The sequence below is a fragment of the Bufo bufo genome, chromosome 3, assembly GCF_905171765.1.
Source record: "Bufo bufo chromosome 3, aBufBuf1.1, whole genome shotgun sequence".
Taxonomy (NCBI): Eukaryota; Metazoa; Chordata; class Amphibia; order Anura; family Bufonidae; genus Bufo; species Bufo bufo.
Genome location: NC_053391.1, coordinates 304599065 through 304622986, shown reverse-complemented (window position 1 = coordinate 304622986; position 23922 = coordinate 304599065). Strand labels below are relative to the sequence as shown.

Sequence of the window (23922 nt, the reverse complement as noted above, 5' to 3'; positions counted from 1 at the left end):
TGGCTAGTGGGTATACAAGGGTGTCAGCACATTGCTGACACTCTGGTATAAACGGCTGACATCTGTGCAGATGTCAGCCGTTTAACCCTTTCCATACCGCGGTATGGAAAAGGTCAACTGTCAGGGTCAGGGAGCTCCCTCCCTCTCCCATCGGGGGGCTGCTGTGCCTTTGCAGCGCACCGATGGAGAGGGAGAGAGCCCCCAGACAGCCCCCCTCCTTACCCTTCCCCGTCTGCGAAGTTGTGGCCACAACTGAGCAGACGGGGAAGGTTCCCATGGCAACAGGACGCCTTCTCAGGCATCCTGCTGTCCATGGTGCTGAACAGATCTGTGCTAAAGGCATAGATCTGTTCAGACAAAGTGTAAGTAAAATACAGTACAAAACACTATATAGTGTACTGTACTGTATTATGCAGACATCAGAACCACTGGATCTTCAAGAACCAAGTGGGTCTGGGTAAAAAAAAAGTAAAAAAAGTGAAAAAAATGTAAAAATCAAAAAACACATTTATCAATGATTAAAAATGAAAAAAATGTAATTCCCTACACATGTTTGGTATCGCCGCGTCCGTAACGACCTGATCTATAAAACGGTCATGTTACTTTCCCCGCACGGTGAACGCCATAAAAAAAAAAAAAAAACTATTAGGAAATTGAAATTTTGCCCACCTTACTTCCCAAAAAAGATAATAAAAGTGATCAAAAAAGTCGCATGTACGCCAAAATAGTACCAATCAAACCGTCATCTCATCCTCCAAAAATCATACCCTACTCAAGATAATTGCCCAAAAACTGAAAAAACTATGGCTCTTAGACTATGGAAACACTAAAACATGATTTTTTTTATTTAAAACTTAAATAAAATTAAAAAAGTATACATATTAGGTATCGCCGCGTCCGTATCGACCGTCTCTATAAAAATATCACATGACCTAACCCCTCAGGTGACCACCGTAAAAAAACAAAAATAAAAACGGTGTAAAAAAAGCCATTTTTTGTCATCTTACGTCAAAAAAAATGTAATAGCAAGCGATCAAAAAGTCATATGCACCCCAAAATAGTGCCAATCAAACCGTCATCTCATACCGCAAAAAATTAGACCCTACTTAAGATAATCGCCCAAAAACTGAAAAAACTATGGCTCTTAGACTATGGAGACACTAAAACATTTTTTTTGTTTTAAAAATGAAATCATTGTGTAAAACTTACATAAATTTAAAAAAAATTATACATATTAGTTATCGCCGCGTCCGTGACAACCTGCTCTATAAAATTACCACATGATCTAACCTGTCAGATAAATGTTGCAAATAACAAAAAAAGTTATTTCTTGTTACCTTGCTGCACAAAAAAGTGTAATATAGAGCAACCAAAAATCATATGTACCCTAAACTAGTACCAACAAAACTGCCACCCTATCCCGTAGTTTCTAAAATGGGGTCACTTTTTTGGAGTTTCTACTCTAGGGGTGCATCAGGGGGGCTTCAAATGGGACATGGTGTCAAAAAAAAACAGTCCAGCAAAATCTGCCTTCCAAAAACCGTATGGCATTCCTTTCCTTCTGCGCCCTGCCGTGTGCCCGTACAGCAGTTTACGACCACATATGGGGTGTTTCTGTAAACTACAGAATCAGGGCCCTAAATAATGAGTTTTGTTTGGCTGTTAACCCTTGCTTTGTAACTGGAAAAAAAAATATTAAAATGGAAAATCTGTCAAAAAAGTGAAATTTTGAAATTGTATCTCTATTTTCCATTAAATCTTGTGCAACACCTAAAGGGTTAACAAAGTTTGTAAAATCAGTTTTGAATACCTTGAGGAGTGTAGTTTCTTAGATGGGGTCACTTTTATGGAGTTTCTACTCTAGGGGTGCATCAGGGGGCCTTCAAATGGGACATGGTGTCAAAAAACCAGTCCAGCAAAATCTGGCTTCCAAAAACCATACTGCGCACCTTTCCCTCTACGCCCTACTGTGTGCCCGTACAGTAGTTTACGGACACATATGGGGTGTTTCTGTAAACGTCAGAGTCAGGGCAATAAAGATACAGTCTTGTTTGGCTGTTAACCCTTGCTTTGTTAGTGGAAAAAATGGGTTAAAATTGAAAATTAGGCAAAAAAATTTAATTCTCAAATTTCATCCCCATTTGCCAATAACTCTTGTGCAACACCTAAAGGGTTAACGAAGTTTGTAAAATCAGTTTTAAATACCTTGAGGGGTGTAGTTTATAGAATAGTGTTATTTTTGGGCGGTTTCTATTATGTAAGCTTCGCAAAGTGACTTCAGACCTGAACTGGTCCTTAAAAATTGGGTTTTTGTACATTTCTGAAAAATTTCAAGATTTGCTTCTAAACTTCTAAGCCTTGTAACATCCCCAAAAAATAAAATATCATTCCCAAAATAATTCAAACATGAAGTAGACATATGGGGAATGTAAAGTCATCCAAATTTTTGGGGGTATTACTATGTATTACAGAAGTAGAGAAACTGAAACTTTGAAATTTGCAAATTTTTCCAAATTTTTGGTAAATTAGGTATTTTTTTATGCAATTTTTTGACTTCATTTTACCAGTGTCATGAAGTACAATATGTAACGAAAAAACTATCTCAGAATGGCCTGGATAAGTCAAAGTGTTTTAAAGTTATCAGCACTTAAAGTGACACTGGTCAGATTTGCAAAAAATGGCCAAGTCCTTAAGGTGAAATAGGGCCTTAAGGGGTTAAAAAAATTATTTTTACAGTCGTTAAAAATATTTACCTTCTTGGTGCCATTGTCTGTCGTAGGAACCCCAGGGCCACTGTATGGATGTATGTGGTCCCTGAGATTCCTCTGGAGCCACTCAGGGCCTGAACCTCATTGTTAAAATCCCTCCTGAAGCGGTCCCGGATAGATCGCCAACACGTGGTAACCAGTTTGACTATAGAAAAAAAAAATGAATAATTTAATTTAGCATGATGTAAGGAAAAGAACAATATGAATGTATTAAAATACATATTGTTGTACTTACCATATTTCTCCTGAGCCGCCGCATTTAGATCCCCCCAGGTCTCAAAAGGTTTCGAACATATGTCCCTCCAGAGCTGCTGGGTCAGATGATGATCAGCGTGGTGGCGGTCGGAGTGGTCCCATAATGATGGATGCGCCTCCACCAGTTGGAGTCCTCATCTTTCCTGGTGGAGCCTCTGGAACTCCTCATCTTTCCTGGTGGAGCCTCTGGAACCCTGAAAAAAAAGGAAATACTAAATAAACTGTAAATCCTAATACAAAATGCAAATTAAAACTACTTAATCAAGACTTACACGTCTACGACAGCCACGCTCATTCCCGCGGACTCTGGAGGCGATTGGGGGATCCTCGCTGGCGGCTCTGGGTGCAGATTGGCTGCAGCAAAAACAAAAAATGTTTTAACCAGAATGTATTTAAATAAAATAAAATTTATATATATATATATATATATATATATATATATATACTTACTTCTTGACAGCCCCGGTCCGGGCTTGGTCCACCTCCCCTGGACGCTGGCGAGTCCACCACTGGTGAGCGGGCCCCGGCAGGTGAGCCGGCCACAGATGGAGAGCCCTCCGATGATGATGAAGAAATCTATAATAAGAGCACATACTGATTAATGCAACGAATCAAACAGTACAAACTCCAAGCGTTGATTTTATACTTACCGGCCACTGAATACGGCGGCGCCTTCTGGGTGGGTGTCTCCAATCAATGGTTTGTTTCTTTGACATCTGTACGCAACAGAATACCAGACAAAATGCAGATAACGTTAAAGGAACTTGTTTAGAGCACTATTTCCTCATATATCAACATTTTTTTTTTTTTTTAATACCTACTTTTTAAAAGATATATTGGTGCTTGCCCACCTCAGAACTTTCTATATATATATTTTTTTTTTTGGACGACCCTAAAAATAAAATGAAAAAATAAATAAAAAATCCGACAGGAGCCATAATCCCCCCAAGTGCGATAATCACCCCCAGAGACAGCAGCCCCACATAGCGCCTGCAGCCCCCCATAGTGCCAGCAGCCCCCCAGTTCCAAACAACCTTCCCACAGTGCCCTCAGTCCCCCCAATGCCAGCAGCCGCCACTGTTCCAGCCACACCCCCCAGTGCCATAAGCCCCCACAGTTCCAGCCACAAACACCCCTGCAGTGCCAGCAGACCCCGCAGTTCCAGCCACACCCCCCCCCCCCCCGCAGTGCCAGCAGCACCCACAGTTTCAGCCACAAAAACCCCTGCAGTGCCAGAAGACCCCCCAGTTCAAGCCACAAACACCCCCGCAGTGCCAGCAGACCCCCCAATTCCAGCCACACACCCCCAGTGTCAGAAGCCCCCACAGTTCCAGCCACACACACCCCCACAGTGCCAGCAGACCCCCCAGTTCCAGCCACAAACACCCCCGCAGTGCCCCAGTTCCAGCCACAAACACCCCCGCAGTGCCAGCAGACCCCCAATTCCAGCCACACACACACCCCCAGTGTCAAAATCCCCCCCCCAGTTCCAGCCACACACACCCTCGCTGTGCCAGCAGACCCCCAGTTTTTTTTTTTTTTCTTTACTAATAATCCCTACACTGCGATCTCTGCATACATAAGCTAATTAATGATTTTCGTTCAGTAGAATTTGCTAAAAATCGATTTTTATAATCTGTAAATTACCTTGCTACCAGCAAGTAGGGCGGCTACTTGCTGGTAGCAGCCGCATCCTCCGATCGTAATGACGCCCCCTCGGCTTGTTGATTGACAGGGCCAGCGGATGGGATCTTTCTCTGCTGGCCCTGCCTGTTACCATTCAAAATCTGGCGCCTGCGCCGCACGTATCTTCAATCTGCGCAGGCGCACTGAGAGACGGCCACTCGCTCAGCCGCTCTCTCGCTCCTCAATGCGCCTGCGCCGGGTGTAGATGTGACGGCGCAGGCGCATTGAGGATGGAGCGGCCGAGTGAGTGGCCGCCTCTCAGTGCGTCTGCGCAGATTGAAGATACGTACGGCCGCGACGCAGGCGCCAGATTTTGAATGGTAACAGGCAGGGCCAGCAGAGAAAGATCCCATCCGCTGGCCCTGTCAATCAACAAGCCGAGGGGGCGTCATTACCATCAGAGGATGCGGCTGGTACCAGCAAGTAGCCGCCCTACTACAAATAAGTATGATGCAAGGCATCGCTGTCTGTATGGTTGCAGTGTGAGCTGAGTGGCCCGAATTCATTTAACCCGTTATTCAAATCAGTAAAAAGTGTCCATCTACCCACTTTGATGCCAGTTCTTGTGCCCAGAACCCGTTCAGGCCAGGCTGAACTCCACTGTATGTGATGCAGGACCTCACCCTCTGAATGTTGGCAGTGCGAGATCAGTGGCCCGAAATCATTGAATTCTTTAAATCCCACTTTTTGTTCCCACTTTTATGCCCCTCATTTGTATTTTGATGCCACTATCAACTGATTTACTTTTTCTATTACTTGGGATAAGATCTCTGTGGCGCATTAATGGGACTGGATGGGTATGTTTTGGGCGGCGGTACTGTTTTTCAAAGGTTAGGTGGCATGCCAGTGTTAACAAGATCTGTATATGACTCCTGTAGGACTTCATGCCTCTGATGGTGCCACATGGCACAGGAAGAAGGAGCTCCTAGATGCTGGCAGGCATGGTTACGGGAGCTTGTGGCTACCCTGAGGCTGGCACATGTCCTCCCAGCAATGACGCCCTGTCCTCTGACCCGGGAAGTCCTTCCCTCTCGCCCACACTAACAATGCCTCCCAGTTGGACTTTGCTTGACGTCCTTCTGACATAGGAAAGCATGGGAGGCGCGGGGTCCCTGAGGATAGCCCCTGCCTCAGGGGCGCACCCGGTGGGCTGCACGGACATCCTGGTGGGAGCCGGCAAGGAGGTGACCGCACAGACAGGAGCGGGGGACACCTGCTAGACCTGCAGAAGTTACATCTCCATTGTGTCCTCTCACAGGGCTGCTTCTTCCGGCTCTTCTACCCCTGCTCGGCTGCCCAGAAGACGCACCCTCCGTGGTGCCCTCGCCCCGAGTACCTGGCCGGGCTGCTCGGTCTCCGCGGATGGAAGGGCAGAGCTGCCCAGGGCCTAGTCTCCTTTACGATTGGTATAACTGGCTTTATCATACGGTACAGGGTGGGGGCTGGGAAAGGCTTTATATATAAGGCTCATATGTATATGGCATACTGTACAGCTCCAGTGCCAGCCTCCTAGTGTGACGCTGCTGCCACATGCCCAGGGGGACCTGTCACCTCTAAAGACAATGCAGACCATAGAAAAGATTCAGTAAAACGTGTAATTTGTATGTAATGAGAGAATCGGGTGATTCATCTACATTAATAAGGGTACTTTCACACTTGCGTTCTTCTTTTCCGGCGCTGAGTTCCGTCCTAGGGGCTCAATACCGGAAAAGAACTGATCAGTTTTATCCCAATGCATTCTGAATGGAGAGAAATCCGTTCAGGATGCATCAGGACGTCTTCAGTTCAGTCTTTTTGACTTTTCAGGACGGAGATAATACCGCAGCATGTTACGGTTTTATCTCCGTCTAGGCCTCTTTCACACTTGCGTTGTCCGGATCCGGCGTGTACTCCACTTGCCGGAATTACACGCCGGATCCGGAAAAACGCAAGTGTACTGAAAGCATTTGAAGACGGAGCCGTCTTCAAAATGCGTTCAGTGTTACTATGGCAGCCAGGACGCTATTAAAGTCCTGGTTGCCATAGTAGGAGCGGGGGAGCAGAATACTTACAGTCCGTGCGGCTCCCCGGGCGCTCCAGAATGACATCAGAGCGCCCCATGCGCATGGATGACGTGATCCATGTGATCACTTGATCCATGTGATCACGTGATCCATGCGCTTGGGGCGCCCTGACGTCACTCTGGAGCGCACGGGGAGCCGCACGGACGGTAAGTATACTGCTCCCCCGCTCCCCGCTACACTTTACCATGGCTGCCAGGACTTTAGCGTCCCGGCAGCCATGGTAACCATTCAGAAAAAGCTAAATGTCGGCTCCGGCAATGCGCCGAAACGACGTTTAGCTTAATGCCGGATCCGGATCAATGCCTTTCAATGGGCATTAATTCCGGATCCGGCCTTGCGGCAAGTGTTCAGGATTTTTGGTTGGAGCAAAAAGCGCAGCATGCTGCGGTATTTTCTCCGGCCAAAAAACTTTCCGTTCCGGAACTGAAGACATCCTGATGCATCCTGAACGGATTTCTCTCCATTCAGAATGCATTAGGATAAAACTGATCAGGATTCTTCCGGCATAGAGCCCCGACGACGGAACTCTATGCCGGAAGAAAAGAACGCAGGTGTGAAAGAGCTCTAAAATTCCGGAACACTTGCCAGAATGCCGGATCCGGCATTTTTTCCCATTGACATGCAGTGTTCCGGCAAAACAGATCCGGCATTGCGGTCTGCGCATGCTCCTAAAAAAATGTAAAAAAAAAAAAAGCCGGATCCGTTTTTCCAGATGACACCGGAGAGACGGATCCGGCATTTCAATGCATTTGTCATACGGATCAGGATCCTGATCCATCTGACAAATGCCATCAGTTTACGTCCGTATTCCGGAATCCTCTGCCGCAAGTGTGAAAGTACCCTAACTCCTGAGCCCTAGATTTGGACACCTTGAAGGCCAGTTCCACACTGGCGTCACCTGTTCCGGCAGGCTGTTCTGATCCGTACTACGGTATACATCTGTGTGCGGAGAAGGGCCGGAGATCCGGCTGCAGCACAGCAACTATGCCGAGAGGCATCCGGACATAAAACGCTGTGTGCAGCGGTATTTGTCCGGCCGCCTCTCGGCATATTTGCCACGCTGCGGCCAGATCTACACAGCTTCCCCTTATAGTGAAAGGGGCCCAGGCGGACTTCCAGCAGCACACAGATGTATACTGATCCTCTGCCGGAACAAGTAAACGCTAGTGTGAAAGTAACCTAAAATGTATTGCCTAATGAGGCTCTTGTAAGCTGGCGCCCCAGTAACTCAACACTACAGTAGGATGGTGAATGAGCCGTTACTGTTAGGCCTCCTGCACACGAACGTGTGCTGCCCGTTGCTGTATTGCGGACTGCATTTACAGATCCGCAATACACGGGTGCCGTTCCGTGGGCATTCCACATCACGGATGCGGACCCATTCAATTCAGGGGGTCCGCAAATCCAGAGATGCGGAATGGGGCGGAACGGAAGCACGGAATGGAAACCCACGGAAGCACTACGGAGGGCTTCCATGGGGTTTCGTCCCGTACTTCCGTTCTGCAAAATGATAGAACATGTCCTATCTTTTTGCGGAACGGGCGGATCGTGAACCCATTAAAGTGAATGGGTCCGCGATCCGCCACGGCTGCCCCACGGTCAGTGTTCGTGCATTGCAGCAATTTGCGGGCCGCAGCACGACCATGGGGTGCACACGTTCGTGTGCAGGAGGCCTTAGGCTGGGTTCGCATTGTGTTTTTGCCATCTGTTTACAGTATACAAAAAACGTATACATTAAACGGATGCCTCAGATCGATGCCATACAGTGGCATCTGTCACTATAGAGTTTCATTGTAAAAAAAAAAAGTAAACATTTTTTTCTTCTAACGTATACGTCAAACAGAGACATAAAACATGATGTGAACCCAGCCAAAGTAGCAGTGCATGCATTAATGTATTACATTCCGAATGCCAACCTGGGTTCGTTAATGATCAGGGTATGCGCCATGAACGCGGGCTTGGATTTTTAATGTAATACAGTAAAAAGTTTTTCCAAGTCATCAGTAGCTGATCCATGGGGGTCTGACACCCAGGATCCCCACCAACCACTGATGCTCCTGTGAGCGCTGCAGCCTCCTTTCTGCATACCAAGCATGGCGCTGTACATTGTATAGCGGCTGTACTTGGTATCGCGCTCAGGCCACATGACCTATGAACATGCCGTCACTGGCCTAGTAAAATCTGTGAGAAGGCTGTGGTGCTACTGCTAGCGCCCCTGCTTTCTCAAACAGGTGATCTGTGGGGGTCGCGGGTGGGGGACCCCCAGCAATCAGATACTAACACCCTATTCAGAGGATACTTGGGCCCACACGGGCGAGAATTCCGTGCGGGTGCAATGCGTGAGGTGAACGCATTGCACCCTCGCTGAATCCGGACCCATTCACTTCAATGGGGCTGTGCACATGAGCGGTGATTTCCACGCATCACTTGTGCGTTGCGTGAAAATCGCAGCATGCTCTATGTTGTGCATTTTTCACGCAACGCAGGCCCTATAGAAGTGAATGGGGCTGCGTGAAAATCGCAAGCAATAACATAGTTATAAGGGAAAATAATAGCATTCTTAACCACTTAAAGGGAACCTGTCACCATGATTTTGCACACAGAGCTGGGGACATGGGCTGCTAGATGGCCACTAGCACATCTGCAGTACCCAGGTCCCACAGCTCTCTGCGCTTTTATTGTGTTAAAAAAACCTTTTGATCAATATGCAAATTAGCTGATATGAGTCCTGTGTCCGGAGATGAGTCAAGCGTCAAGGAGCCCAGCACCGCCCCGCGTCCTCCGAATCTCCTCCTTGCCGGCTGACGTCACACAGCTGGAGCACCGAAATCTCGCGATGCGCGAGCTGGCGCATGCGTAGTTCGTTCCCTGTGCTGATGCCAGCACAAGGAATGAACATGATGCCGACACTGCGCATGCGCTAGCTCGCGCATCGCGAGATTTCGGCGCTCCAGCTGTGTGACGTCAGCCGGCAAGGAGGAGATTCGGAGGACGCGGGGCGGTGCTGGGCTCCTTGACGCTTGACTCCTCTCCGGCTACAGGACTCATATCAGCTAATTTGCATATCACTCAAAAGGTTTTTTTAACACAATAAAAGCGCAGAGAGCTGTGGGACCTGGGTACTGCAGATGAGCTAGCGGCCATCTAGCAGCCCATGTCCCCAGCTCTGTGTGCAAAATCATGGTGACAGGTTCGCTTTAAGGACCACAGGTTTATACCCCCCTAAAGACCAGGCCCTTTTTTACAAATCGGCACTCCACAACTTTAGCGGTTTATTGCTCGGTCATGCAACTTACCACCCAAATGAATTTTACCTCCTTTTCTTCTCACTAATAGAGCTTTCATTTGGTGGTATTTCATTGCTGCTGACATTTTTACTTTTTTTGTTATTAATCGAAATTTAACGATTTTTTTGCAAAAAAATTAAAATTTTCACTTTCAGTTGTAAAATTTTGCAAAAAAAACGACATCCATATATAAATTTTGCTCTAAATTTATTGCTCTACATGTCTTTGATTAAAAAAAAATGTTTGGGTAAAAAAAAAATGGTTTGGGTAAAAGTTATAGCGTTTACAAACTATGGTACAAAAATGTGAATTTCCGCTTTTTGAAGCAGCTCTGACTTTCTGAGCACCTGTCATGTTTCCTGAGGTTCTACAATGGCCAGACAGTACAAACACCCCACAAATGACCCCATTTCGGAAAGTAGACACCCTAAGGTATTCGCTGATGGGCATAGTGAGTTCATAGAACTTTTTATTTTTTGTCACAAGTTAGTGGAAAATGATGATTTTTATTTTTTTTATTTTTTTTTCTTACAAAGTCTCATATTCCACTAACTTGTGACAAAAAATATAAACTTCTATGAACTCACTATGCCCATCAGCGAATACCTTGGGGTGTCTTCTTTCCAAAATGGGGTCACTTGTGGGGTAGTTATACTGCCCTGGCATTCTAGGGGCCCAAATGTGTGGTAAGTAGTTTGAAATCAAAATGTGTAAAAAATGACCGGTGAAATCCGAAAGGTGCTCTTTGGAATGTGGGCCCCTTTGCCCACCTAGGCTGCAAAAAGTGCCACACATCTGGTATCACCGTACTCAGGAGAAGTTGAGGAATGTGTTTTGGGGTGTCATTTTACATATACCCATGCTGGGTGAGATAAATATCTTGGTCAAATGCCAACTTTGTATAAAAAAAATGGGAAAAGTTGTCTTTTGCCAAGATATTTCTCTCACCCAGCATGGGTATATGTAAAATGACACCCCAAAACACATTCCCCAACTTCTCCTGAGTACGGAGATACCACATGTGTGACACTTTTTTGCAGCCTAGGTGGGCATAGGGGCCCATATTCCAAAGAGCACCTTTCGGATTTCACTGGTCATTTTTTACACATTTTGATTTCAAACTTCTTACCACACATTTGGGCCCCTAGAATGCCAGGGCAGTATAACTACCCCACAAGTGACCCCATTTTGGAAAGAAGACACCCCAAGGTATTCCGTGAGGGGCATGGCGAGTTCCTAGAATTTTTATTTTTTTTGTCACAAGTTAGCGGAAAATGATGATTTATTTTTTATTTATTTTTTTCCTTACAAAGTCTCATATTCCACTAACTTGTGACAAAAAATAAAAACTTCCATGAACTCACTATGCCCATCACGAAATACCTTGGGGTGTCTTCTTTCCAAAATGGGGTCACTTGTGGGGTAGTTATACTGCCCTGGCATTTTAGGGGCCGAATGCGTGAGAAGTGGTTTGAAATCACCACATGATGAGCGCGGTGACGTCAGCGCAGGTCCTGCTGAATGAAGATAAAAGATTTCTATCTTCATTCAGCAGGACCTGCGCTGACATCACCACATGGTGAGCGTGATTACGTCATCAAAGGTCCTTTGGCAGGTCCAGAAAGAAGAAGATGCCAGCTGCGCAAACAACAGGATGAGGTGAGTTAATTTTTTTTTATTTATTAACCCCTAAAGCCACATTTTACTAAGCATTCTGTATTCAGAATGCTATTATTTTTCCTTATAACCATGTTATAAGGGAAAATAATAAAATCTACAGAACACCGAACCCAAACCCGGGTACCACAGTCAGTTTTTTATCACGCGCCTGCAAAACGCATTGCACCCGCGCAATAAAAACTGAACATCGGAACCTAATTGCAGTCAAAATTGACTGCAATTGCGTAGCTACATGCGCGATTTTCCCAGATCCCAGACGCAACGCATCCAGACCTAATCCGGACACGCTCGTCTGCAAGGGGCCTTACAGTGCGAGACTACTGTAGCCCCATGTTACCAGGCGCCATCATAAAAGAGCCTCATAGGAGGCAATAGGACACAGCCTTATTTCACCTTAAAGGGCTTCTGTCACTCCACTAAACTCCTTATTTTCTTTTGTCTCCTTAAAATCCTTATGCTGCGATTTCTCAATATATAGGGCTATTACTCAGTTTGGTTCAGTAGTTATATAAAAAAACTGACTTTTATAATATGCAAATTACCTCTCTAGCAGCAGGTAGGGCAGCTACTTGCTGGTAGCAGCCGCATCCTCCATTCATAAAGACGCCCCCTCCTCATGTTGATTGACAGGGCCAGCGAGCGCTCGTTCTCTGCTGGCCCTGTCTGCGTTTTAAATCTCGCGCCGGTCTTCAGTTGGCGCAGGCCCACTGAGTGGAGGACGCTCGCTCGGCCGCCATACGGAATACCATACGGTTTTTGGAAGGCAGATTTTGCTGGACTGGTTTTTTGACACCATGTCCCATTTGAAGCCCTCCTGATGCACCCCTAGAGTAGAAACTCCAAAAAAGTGACCCCATTTTAGAAACTACGGGATAGGGTGGCAGTATTGTTGGTACTAGTTTAGGGTACATATAATTTTTGGTTGCTCTATATTACACTTTTTGTGAGGCAAGGTAACAAGAAATAGCTGTTTTGGCACCATTTTTATTTTTTGTTATTTACAACATTCATCTGACAGGTTAGATCATGTGAAATTTTTTAGACCAGGTTGTCACGGACGCGGCGATACCTAATATGTATACTTTTTATTTATTTATGTACAGTCTTGTGAAAAAATTAGGACACCCTTTGAAAGCATGTGGTTTTTTGTAACATTTTTAATAAATGGTTATTTCATCTCCGTTTCAACAATACAGAGAGATTAAAGTAATCCGACTAAACAAAGAAAACTGAAGAAAAGTCTTTTCAAGATCTTCTGTAAATGTCATTCTACAAAAATGCCTATTCTAACTGAGGAAAAAGATAGGACACCCTTGCCCCTAATAGCGAGTGTTACCTCCTTTGGCTGAAATAACTGCAGTGAGACGGTTCTTGTAGCCATCTACCAGTCTTCGACATCGGTCTGAGGAAATTTTACCCCACTCCTCAATGCAGAACTTTTTCAGCTGTGAGATGTTTGAGGGGTTTCTTGCACGTACAGCCCTTTTCAAGTCACCCCACAGCATCTCAATGGGATTCAAATCTGGACTTTGACTTGGCCATTCCAGGACTCTCCATTTCTTCTTTTTCAGCCAATCTTTGGTTGATTTACTAGTATGTTTTGGGTCATTGTCATGTTGCATGGTCCAGTTCCGCTTCAGCTTTAATTTTCTAACTGATGGTCTCACATGTTCTTCAAGCACCTTCTGATACACAGTAGAATTCATCGTGGATTCTATGATGGTGAGCTGACCAGGTCCTGCTGCAGCAAAGCAGCCCCAAACCATGACACTTCCACCTCCATGCTTCACAGTTGGTATGAGGTTCTTTTCTTGGAATGCTGTGTTTGGTTTACGCCAAACATGTCCTCTGCTGTTGTGTCCAAATAATTCAATTTTGGACTCATCTGTCCAAAGAACATTATTCCAGAAGTCCTGGTCTTTGTCAACTTTATCGCTGGCAAATGTCAGTCTGGCCTCGATGTTTCTCTTGGAAAGCAAAGGTTTCCTCCTTGCACACCTCCCATGCAAGTTAAACTTGTACAGTCTCTTTCTGATTGTAGAGGCATGTACGTCTACATCAACAGTAGCCAGAGCCTGCTGTAGTTCTCGAGATGACACTTTAGGGTTTTTGGATACCTCTTTTAGCATCTTGCGGTCTGCTCTTGGGGTGAACTTGCTGGGGCGACCAGTCCTGGGCATGTTGGCAGTTGTTTTGAAAGCCCTCCACTTGTAGACTATCTTCCGGACAGTGGAATGGCTGATTTCAAAATCTTTTGAGATCTTTTTAAATCCCTTCCCAGACTCATAGGCTGCTACAATCTTTTTTCTGAAGTCCTCTGACAGCTCTTTTGCTCTCACCATGGTGCTCACTCTCACTTCAACAGTCAGGAGCACACCAAACTAAATGTCTGAGGTTTAAATAGGGCAAGCCTCATTCAACATGCAGAGTAACGATCTACTAATTATGTGCACCTGGTGTGATATACCTGTGTGAGATCTGAGCCAATTTAAGAGGGAATACATGTGAGGGTGTCCTATCTTTTTCCTCAGTTAGAATAGGCATTTTTGTAGAATGACATTTGCAGAAGATCTTGAAAAGACTTTTCTTCAGTTTTCTTTGTTTAGTTGGATTACTTTAATCTCTCTGTATTGTTGAAACGGAGATGAAATAACCATTTATTAAAAATGTTACAAAAAACCACATGCTTTCAAAGGGTGTCCTAATTTTTTCACATGACTGTAAGTTTTACACAATGATTTCATTTTTGAAGCAAAAAAAAACATGTTTTAGTGTTTCCATAGTCTGAGAGCCATAATTTTTTCAGTTTTTGGGGCGATTTCCTTGGGTAGGGTATGATTTTTGCAAGATGAGATGACGGTTTTATTGGCACTATTTTGGGGTGCGTGTGACTTTTTGATCGCTTGCTATTACACTTTTTGTGATGTAAGGTGACAAAAAAATTGTTTATTTAGCACAGTTTTTATTTTAAATTTTTTACGGTGTTCATCTGAGGGGTTAGATCATGTGATATTTTTATAGAGACGGTCGATACGGACGCGGCGATACCTAATATGTATACTTTTTGTTTCTCCTATTTGTTACCAATTTTTTTAAACTTTATTTGGGAAAAATGACGTTTTTGTTTATTTTTACTTGAAACTTTTAATTTTTTGGGGACTTGAACTTTTGGGGGTCTGATCCTTTACAATGCATTCCAATACTTCTGTATTGGAATGCATTGACTGTATGAGTTATACTGTGTGTATTACTCATAGAGATTCCGGCCTGTGAGATCCAGGGGGCTGGATCTCACAGGCTTGTCACCGGAAGGCAGCGCGATGCCTTCCTTAGGCATCGCGCTGCCTTCCATGCCATCGGGTCCCCCCTACAGCCGCATGGGGACCCGATGGCACCGCCCGCCACCGCAATAGGTAAAAGCCGCAAACCGCAGGTCTGAATTGACCTGCGGTTTGCGGTGATTGCCAACATGGGGGGGTCACGGGACCCCCCGGGCATTTAGCCGAGGTGCCTGCTCAATGATTTGAGCAGGCATCGGCTTCCGATCACAGCCCGCTGCGCGGCGGTGATCAGAAATACACAGGGCATACAGGTACGCCCTGTGTCCTTAAGTACCAGGACATAAGGAAGGATCTGTAATATATGTTGATCCGAAACATGTTGATGATATGAGCCTGATGTTTGGTTTTTAAGCACGTTTCCTAATAAAACACGCACTGCGAGGTGAAGCTGGACAATATTTTTTTGCTACCAGGACATAAGGGCGTGCCTGTACGCCCTGTGTCCTGAAGAGGTCAAGCCATGTACACAGCTGATTGTCAGGATTTTCAGTTATGTTGAATGAACCGGTTTCGTTCATCAATAATTTATATGTTTGCTTTTTCTACCTCCTGTGAATACCTATCGGTACAGGAGGAGGTGTTAGCATTGTGTGTATATAGAGATAGCTGTCAGTCACTGATAACACCTCCTCCTGTACCTATAATTGTTAGAAAAGGCAGGGATATAAATGTATAAAATGCAGGTTTTACTGAACCTTTTCCCACAAAACTATATATCAATCTGCTCAGCTCCTCCTGCTCTATAACCTGCTGCATGTACTGCATTTTGTGGTGACAGGTTCTCTTTAACCACCTCCTTACCGCCGTACGCAGCGACGCGTCCTGGAGATGGTTGATTCATTCCGAGTGGACGCGCCGGCGCGCCCTCTCGCGATGGCCGAGATTTCCTGTGAACGCGCGCACACAGGCGCGCGCGCTCACAGGAACGGAAGGTAAGAGAGTTGATCTCCAGCCTGCCAGCGGCGATCGTTCGCTTGCAGGCTGGAGATGTGATTTTTTTTAACCCCTAACAGGTATATTAGACGCTGTTTTGATAACAGCGTCTAATATACCTGCTACCTGGTCCTCTGGTGGTCCCCTTTGTTTGGATCGACCACCAGAGGACACAGGTAGCTCAGTAATATGTTGCACCAAGCACCACTACACTACACCCCCCCCCCCCCCGTCACTTATTAACCCCTTATTCACCCTTGATCACCCCTGATCACCCCATATAGACTCCCTGATCACCCCCCTGTCATTGATCACCCCCCTGTAAAGCTCCATTTAGATGTCCGCATGATTTTTACTGATCCACTGATAGATGGATCGGATCCGCAAAACGCACACGGACGTCTGAATGGAGCCTTACAGGGGCGTTAAGCTCCATTTAGATGTCCGCATGATTTTTACGGATCCACTGATAGGTGGATCGGATCCGCAAAACGCACACGGACGTCTGAATGGAGCCTTACAGGGGCGTGATCAATGACTGTGGTGATCACCCCATATAGACTCCCTGATCACCCCCCTGTCATTGATTACCCCCCTGTCATTGATCACACCCCTGTAAAGCTCCATTCAGACGTCCGCATGATTTTTACGGATCCACTGATAGATGGATTGGATCCGCAAAACGCACACAGACGTCTGAATAGAGCCTTACAGGGGCGTGATCAATGACTGTGGTGATCACCCCATATAGACTCTCTGATCACCCCCCTGTCATTGATCACCCCCTGTCATTGATCACCCCCCTGTAAAGCTCCATTCAGACATTTTTTTGGCCCAAGTTAGCGGAAATTATATATTTTTTTCTTACAAAGTCTCATATTCCACTAACTTGTGTCAAAAAATAAAATCTCACGTGAACTCACCATACCCCTCACGGAATCCAAATGCGTAAAATTTTTTAGACATTTATATTCCAGACTTCTTCTCACGCTTTAGGGCCCCTAGAATGCCAGGGCAGTATAAATACCCCACATGTGACCCCATTTCGGAAAGAAGACACCCCAAGGTATTCCGTGAGGGGCATATTGAGTCCATGAAAGATTGAAATTTTTGTCCCAAGTTAGCGGAAAGGGAGACTTTGTGAGAAAAAAATAAATAAATCAATTTCTGCTAACTTGTGCCAAAAAAAAAAAATTTCTATGAACTCGCCATGCCCCTCATTGAATACCTTGGGGTGTCTTCTTTCCAAAATGGGGTCACATGTGGGGTATTTATACTGCCCTGGCATTCTAGGGGCCCCAAAGCGTGAGAAGAAGTCTGGTATCCAAATGTCTAAAAATGCCCTCCTAAAAGGAATTTGGGCCCCTTTGCCCACCTAGGCTGCAAAAAAGTGTCACACATCTGGTATCTCCGTATTCAGGAGAAGTTGGGGAATGTGTTTTGGGGTGTCATTTTACATATACCCATGCTGGGTGAGATAAATATCTTGGTCAAATGCCAACTTTGTATAAAAAAAATGGGAAAAGTTGTCTTTTGCCGAGATATTTCTCTCACCCAGCATTAGTATATGTAAAATGACACCCTAAAACACATTCCCCAACTTCTCCTGAATACGGCGATACCACATGTGTGACACTTTTTTGCAGCCTAGGTGGCAAAGGGGCCCACATTCCAAAGAGCACCTTTAGGATTTCACAGGTCATTTACCTACTTACCACACATTAGGGCCCCTGGAAAATGCCAGGGCAGTATAACTACCCCACAAGTGACCCCATTTTGGAAAGAAGACACCCCAAGGTATTCCGTGAGGGGCATGGCGAGTTCCTAGAATTTTATATTTTTTTGTCACAAGTTAGCGGAAAATGATGATTTTTTTTTTTTTTTCTTACAAAGTCTCATATTCCACTAACTTGTGACAAAAAATAAAAACTTCCATGAACTCACTATGCCCATCAGCGAATACCTTGGGGTGCCTTCTTTCCAAAATGGGGTCACTTGTGGGGTAGTTATACTGCCCTGGCATTCTAGGGGCCCAAATGTGTGGTAAGGAGTTTGAAATCAAATTCTGTAAAAAATGGGCGGTGAAATCCGAAAGGTGCTCTTTGGAATGTGGGCCCTTTTGCCCACCTAGGCTGCAATAAAGTGTCACACATGTGGTATCTCCGTATTCAGGAGAAGTTGGGGTATGTGTTTTGGGGTGTCATTTTACATATACCCATGCTGGGTGAGAGAAATATCTTGGCAAAAGACAACTTTTCCCATTTTTTTATACAAAGTTGTCTTTTGCCAAGATATTTCTCTCACCCAGCATGGGTATATGTAAAATGACGCCCCAAAACACATTCCCCAACTTCTCCTGAATACGGAGATACCACATGTGTGACACTTTTTTGCAGCCTAGGTGGGCAAAGGGGCCCACATTCCAAAGAGCACCTTTCGGATTTCACCGGCCATTTTTTACAGAATTTGATTTCAAACTCCTTACCACACATTTGGGCCCCTAAAATGCCAGGGCAGTATAACTACCCCACAAGTGACCCCATTTTGGAAAGAAGACACCCCAAGGTATTCGCTGATGAGCATAGTGAGTTCATGGAAGTTTTTATTTTTTGTCACAAGTTAGTGGAATATGAGACTTTGTAAGAAAAAAAAAATAAATCATCATTTTCCGCTAACTTGTGACAAAAAATAAAAAGTTCGATGAACTCACTATGCCCATCAGCGAATACCTTAGGGTGTCTACTTTCCGAAATGGGGTCATTTGTGGGGTGTTTGTACTGTCTGGGCATTGTAGAACCTCAGGAAACATGACAGGTGCTCAGAAAGTCAGAGCTGCTTCAAAAAGCGGAAATTCACATTTTTGTACCATAATTTGTAAACGCTATAACTTTTACCCAAACCATTTTTTTTTTTACCCAAACATTTTTTTTTTATCAAAGACATGTAGAACAATAAATTTAGAGCAAAATTTATATATGGATGTCGTTTTTTTGCAAAATTTTACAACTGAAAGTCAAAAATGTCATTTTTTTTGGCAAAAAAAACGTTAAATTTTGATTAATAACAAAAAAAAGTAAAAATGTCAGCAGCAATGAAATACCACCAAATGAAAGCTCTATTAGTGAGAAGAAACGGAGGTAAAATTCATTTGGGTGGTAAGTTGCATGACCGAGCAATAAACTGTGAAAGTAGTGTAGGTCAGAAGTGTAAAAAGTGGCCTGGTCTTTCAGGGTGTTTAAGCCATAGGGGCTGAGGTGGTTAAAGTGGCCCTGGAAAAAAAATCTAAAAAGTGGCCCCAAGTAGTTGGGGGGGGGGGGCGCAACACAAGTAGTTGGGGTCAGCAGTATCATAGCACAAAATACTGTCCCATCAGAACCATATACCACAGTGCAGCACAATATACACTGCGTTACAAATTACTATGCCAACGATTTCTCTAAATGCACTGTTCCAATGTATGCCAACAGAGTTTCCAAACATTTTATAGGTTGTAAAGAGCTGAAAATTGACATTTGTTGAGTTTGCAACATTAAGAGGTCACATTTACTGGAATCAAAAGCTATTTCAATGAGAAACATCTTAACAGGCTACGTTACATGTTAACATAGGATCCCTTATTTGATGTCACCTTCAGAATTCTTGCATCCATTGAACTTGTGAGTTTGTGGAGAGTTTCTGCTTAAATTTCTTTGCAAGGTGTCAGAATAGCCTCCCATAACTGCCTCACACCCTCCTAGATCTTTTGCTTGAGGATACACCAAAGGTTCTGAATAGGGTTGAGGTCAGGGGAGGTGGTGGCCACACCATGAGTTTCTCTCCTTTTATGTCCATAGCAGCCAAAGATTCTTTGTGACATGAGATGGCACATCGTCATGCATGAAGATGAATTTGCTATGGAAGCCACGGCTCTTCTTTTTGTACCATGAAAGAAAGTGCTCAGTCAGAAACTCTATACTTTGCCAAGGTTATTTTCACACCTTCAGGGACCCTTGAGGGGCCTACCAACTCTGTTCCCATGATCCGGCCCAAAACATGACTCCGTCACTTCCTTGCTGACGTCGTAGCCTTGTTGGGACATGGTGGCCATCCACTACTCTATTCATCTGGTCCATCCAGGGTTGCATGGCACTCATCAGTAAACAAGACTGTTTGAAAATGAGTGTTCATGTATGAAGCACTGGATAGGGGTGGCCGAATAGTAGGTATACGCACAACTGCAAGCCTCTGGAGGATCCTACACCTTGAGGTTTGCTGGACTCCAGAGGTCCATTCACACGTCCTTATGTGTTTTGCGGATCCGCAAAACACGGACACCGGCAATGTGCGTTCCGCATTTTACGGACCGCACATCGCCGGCACTCTCATAGAAAATGCCTTTTCTTGTCCACAATTGCGGACAAGAATAGGACGTGTTCTATTTTTTTGCGGAACTGAAGTGCGGATCCTCAAATGCGGATGCGGACAGCACATTCCGTCCCCATTGAAAATGAATGGACCCTTATCTGTCAGAAACCTTCCTCATTATGCTTTTATCTGCACAAACCCGTCTGAGCTCTGAATCAGCCACAAATCTCCTCACAGTATGATGATCACGCTTACGTTTTCATGAAATATCTAATGTTTTCAGAACTTGTCCAAGGCATTGCACCATTTGACACTTTTTAGCAGTAGAGAGTTCCTTTTACTTCCACATATTGCTTGAAACCTGTTGACGTCTTCTCTTTCGATGATGTCATCGGCGCAGGCGCACTGAGGGAGTGCTGAGAAGACGAGCCTCCTCATCTCAGAGCCCCTGCGCCGAATGACCAGAGGCGCGCGATTTTTGAATTACTGACAGGGCCGGCCGGAGGAGGAGATCACGGCTGGCCCTGTCAATCAACACGGCGAGGGGGCGGTTTTCTGCTGCGGCTACCAGCAAGTAGACGCCCTACTTGCTGGTAGAGCCCTCATTTACATATTATAAAACTTTGTTTTATAAAGAATCGGCCGCATGAAAGTAAGTAAGACTATTATATTCTCCTATATCGCGCTATGAGGAATCTAACTATCCAAAAAAAAAAAAAAAGAGTTTTGTGGGGTGACAGAAACCCTTTAAGTAGTTATCCTTCGATTGGGCTCACCTACCAAACTAATTATCACAGGGGTTTGAGATGGATATCCGTGATCCAAAGATCCCTGAGACAATAACATCCATGAGTTTAATTGAAAAACTAAAATTACATCTTTATGACACGTAAAGCCAATTTGCATAATTTGGAACGTGGTGTATTGCCTAAAGGGCCCTTCACACGGGAAAGAATTGAACAGATCGTTGTTAACGAGAGTTCATAGTATCGCTCGTATGGTCTGGCGGTGTAAATGCACTGCCGAAGAATGAGCAAAATGCTCGTTCATCGGGTAATTGGATCGCTAGTGCAGCACAAAAAACTACGAGTCTTTATGGGGAAGAGCGATGGTATTAGCGATCACTCCTCCCCATACTCTGGAGGAGATTGGTACATGTAAATGCAGCAGTCTCCTCCGCTAGCAATCAGCTGATTGACGGGCAGGAACGCTTCCTTCCTAACAATCTGCTGGTACACCCTTTTGCGGCTGCCATTTTCTGTCCTCCTCCAGTTGTCTCTGATTAAGATATGGAGAAGGGGGCTTAGGAGGTGAGATGTGGGCCACAACAGTTAAACTCAGGTGGGCATGTGCCATCTCTGGCCAGGTACATGTGTACCTGATTCTCCCAGCATTAAATACTGCTCAGAGCTTATTATCTACCTGACCAGCGGCAGAGAGGAGGGCTCAGTCGGCTCCCTGAGGCCTCAGCCCACTGGAAAATTTCCCTGTAAGGTCTATGGCCAAACCACCCCTGGTCATGCCTTTCAGTTGATGAATACCACTGTACAAGGGCCCTCCATATACAGAGCATGACAGTACTATTTTACACTTTACAGATCAGTGATATGAAGTTTTCCGAATTCTGTCAGTGAAAAACTGAGGCGATTTCTTCACTTTTGCTTCAATTTATCAGTGTTTTTCCTTGGACAGTTTTTTGCCTCATTAAAAATACCACCCAGTGTCTGCTAGGAACCATCAGTGAAAAAACAGACCTTGTGTGCTTCTGTTTTTTTTCATTGACAAATTGACTTCAGTGGCTTATTTCCCAACAGTCCTGAATTTGCAGGGACTGCCTCTTAATTTTCAGAGGCAATACTGGCAAATTCGGGCTGTGCAGGCCAAAAATGGGTGGGGCCAAGGGTGGGATTTAGATTTTTAAAAGGTTCTTTACTCAATATGGAACAGCAGACATGTGGCGTCACAATACATAAACATTATGTATATATATATATATGCTATAAACACACAAATAACCACTAAAGTAAGAGAAATCCATGGCACTCGCCATTAACAGCAGAAATCCTTATTTTTACTGCAGGTAATAAAAGGGAGACAAACACATGGAGCGTCATAGGACACGCCCTGGCTGATCTCTATGTGTCTGCCTCCTGTGTATTTCCTGCAATCGAACACCACAAAGGACGGTTTTAGGCTTAGTAATATTTATAACCCATCATCAGGATAGGTCATCAATATCAGACTGGCGGGGCCCCGACTGCTGGCCAATCAGCTGTATGAAGAGACTGCAGCGCTTGTACGAGAATTATAATTACACTGCTCACCTCTGCAGTGTCGATAGCGAGCAGGTATACAGTGAAGAGATGGCAGATGCAACTTTTTTATTTTTTTATTTTATTTGAGCACAAGACTGCAGCATAATAAAATGTAAAAAAAAAATGAAAGGGTCTGAAGACTTTCCAAATGATTGTATATGCTGCACGTACATACATAAATACACCATATACCGTATTTTTCGCCCTATAAGACGCACCTAGGTTTTTGAGGAGGAAAATAAGAAAAAACTATATTTTGAACCAAAAGGTGTGCTTTTGGTGGGTTTTGAACTAATTGAGGTCTGTGGATAGCGCACTGTTATGGGGGAGCTGTGGATGACGCACTGTTATGGGGGATCTGTGGGTGACGCACTGTTATGGGGGATCTGTGGGTGACGCACTGTTATGGGGGATCTGTGGGTGACGCACTGTTATGGGGATCTGTGGGTGACACTTATGGGGGATCTGTGGGTGACACTTATGGGGGATCTGTGGGTGAGACTTATGGTGGATCTGTGGGTGACACTTATGGGGGATCTGTGGGTCACACGTATGGGGGATCTGTGGGTGACACTTATGGTGGATCTGTGGGTGACACTTATGGGGGATCTGTGGGTGACACTTATGGGGGATCTGTGGGTGACACTGATGGGGGATCTGTGGATGGCTCTTATTGGGGTCTCTGGATGGCACTGTTATGGGGATCTGTGTATGACAGTTATGGGGGGGATCTGTGGATGACACATATATAGCATCTTATGCTATGTGTCATCCACAGATCCCCTCCATAACAGTGTCCCTGTAGTGAATGACCCTCAATACAAGGGGTGGGGGTCGCATCTGCTTTTATAATGACAGCGGGGCCCGTGCAGTGACTGTATTCTACTACACGGGCCCCGCTCACTGTATATTATTGTATCTGTAATAGTTAATTGTTATGTATATAATCGGGTAATCAGCGCCTGTATACTTACAACTACAAGCACTCGGTAGCAGAGAGGAGGCAGGCTGGGGGGACGGGCGCTGGCAGCGTGAGTCACTACATCATGCGCCCACGCCGCCTGCCTCATTCATAAAGTGTGCGGCACAGGCGCGTGACGTGGTGACTCACACTGCCAGCGCCCGTCCTCCCGGCCTGGCTCCTCCCTCCTCTCTGCTACCGAGCGCTTTTAGTTGTAAGTATACAGGCGCTGATTACCTGATTATATACATAACAATTAACTATTACAGATACGATTATACAGTGAGCG

At 45.0% G+C, this 23922-nt stretch overlaps 1 protein-coding gene across 1 annotated transcript in view; it reads left to right on the top strand.

Moving 5' to 3' along the window:
* The first annotated feature begins 5704 nt into the window (after positions 1-5704).
* The window catches only part of PAFAH2 (platelet activating factor acetylhydrolase 2), a 106771-nt gene continuing 88553 nt past the window's right edge, over positions 5705-23922 (top strand). The window contains exons 1-2 of the mRNA XM_040424231.1: positions 5705-5893; positions 5968-6115. Of these exons, the coding sequence (XP_040280165.1) occupies positions 5804-5893; positions 5968-6115 (238 nt within the window). The 5' untranslated portion in view covers positions 5705-5803. The remainder of the gene's footprint in view (positions 5894-5967; positions 6116-23922) is intronic.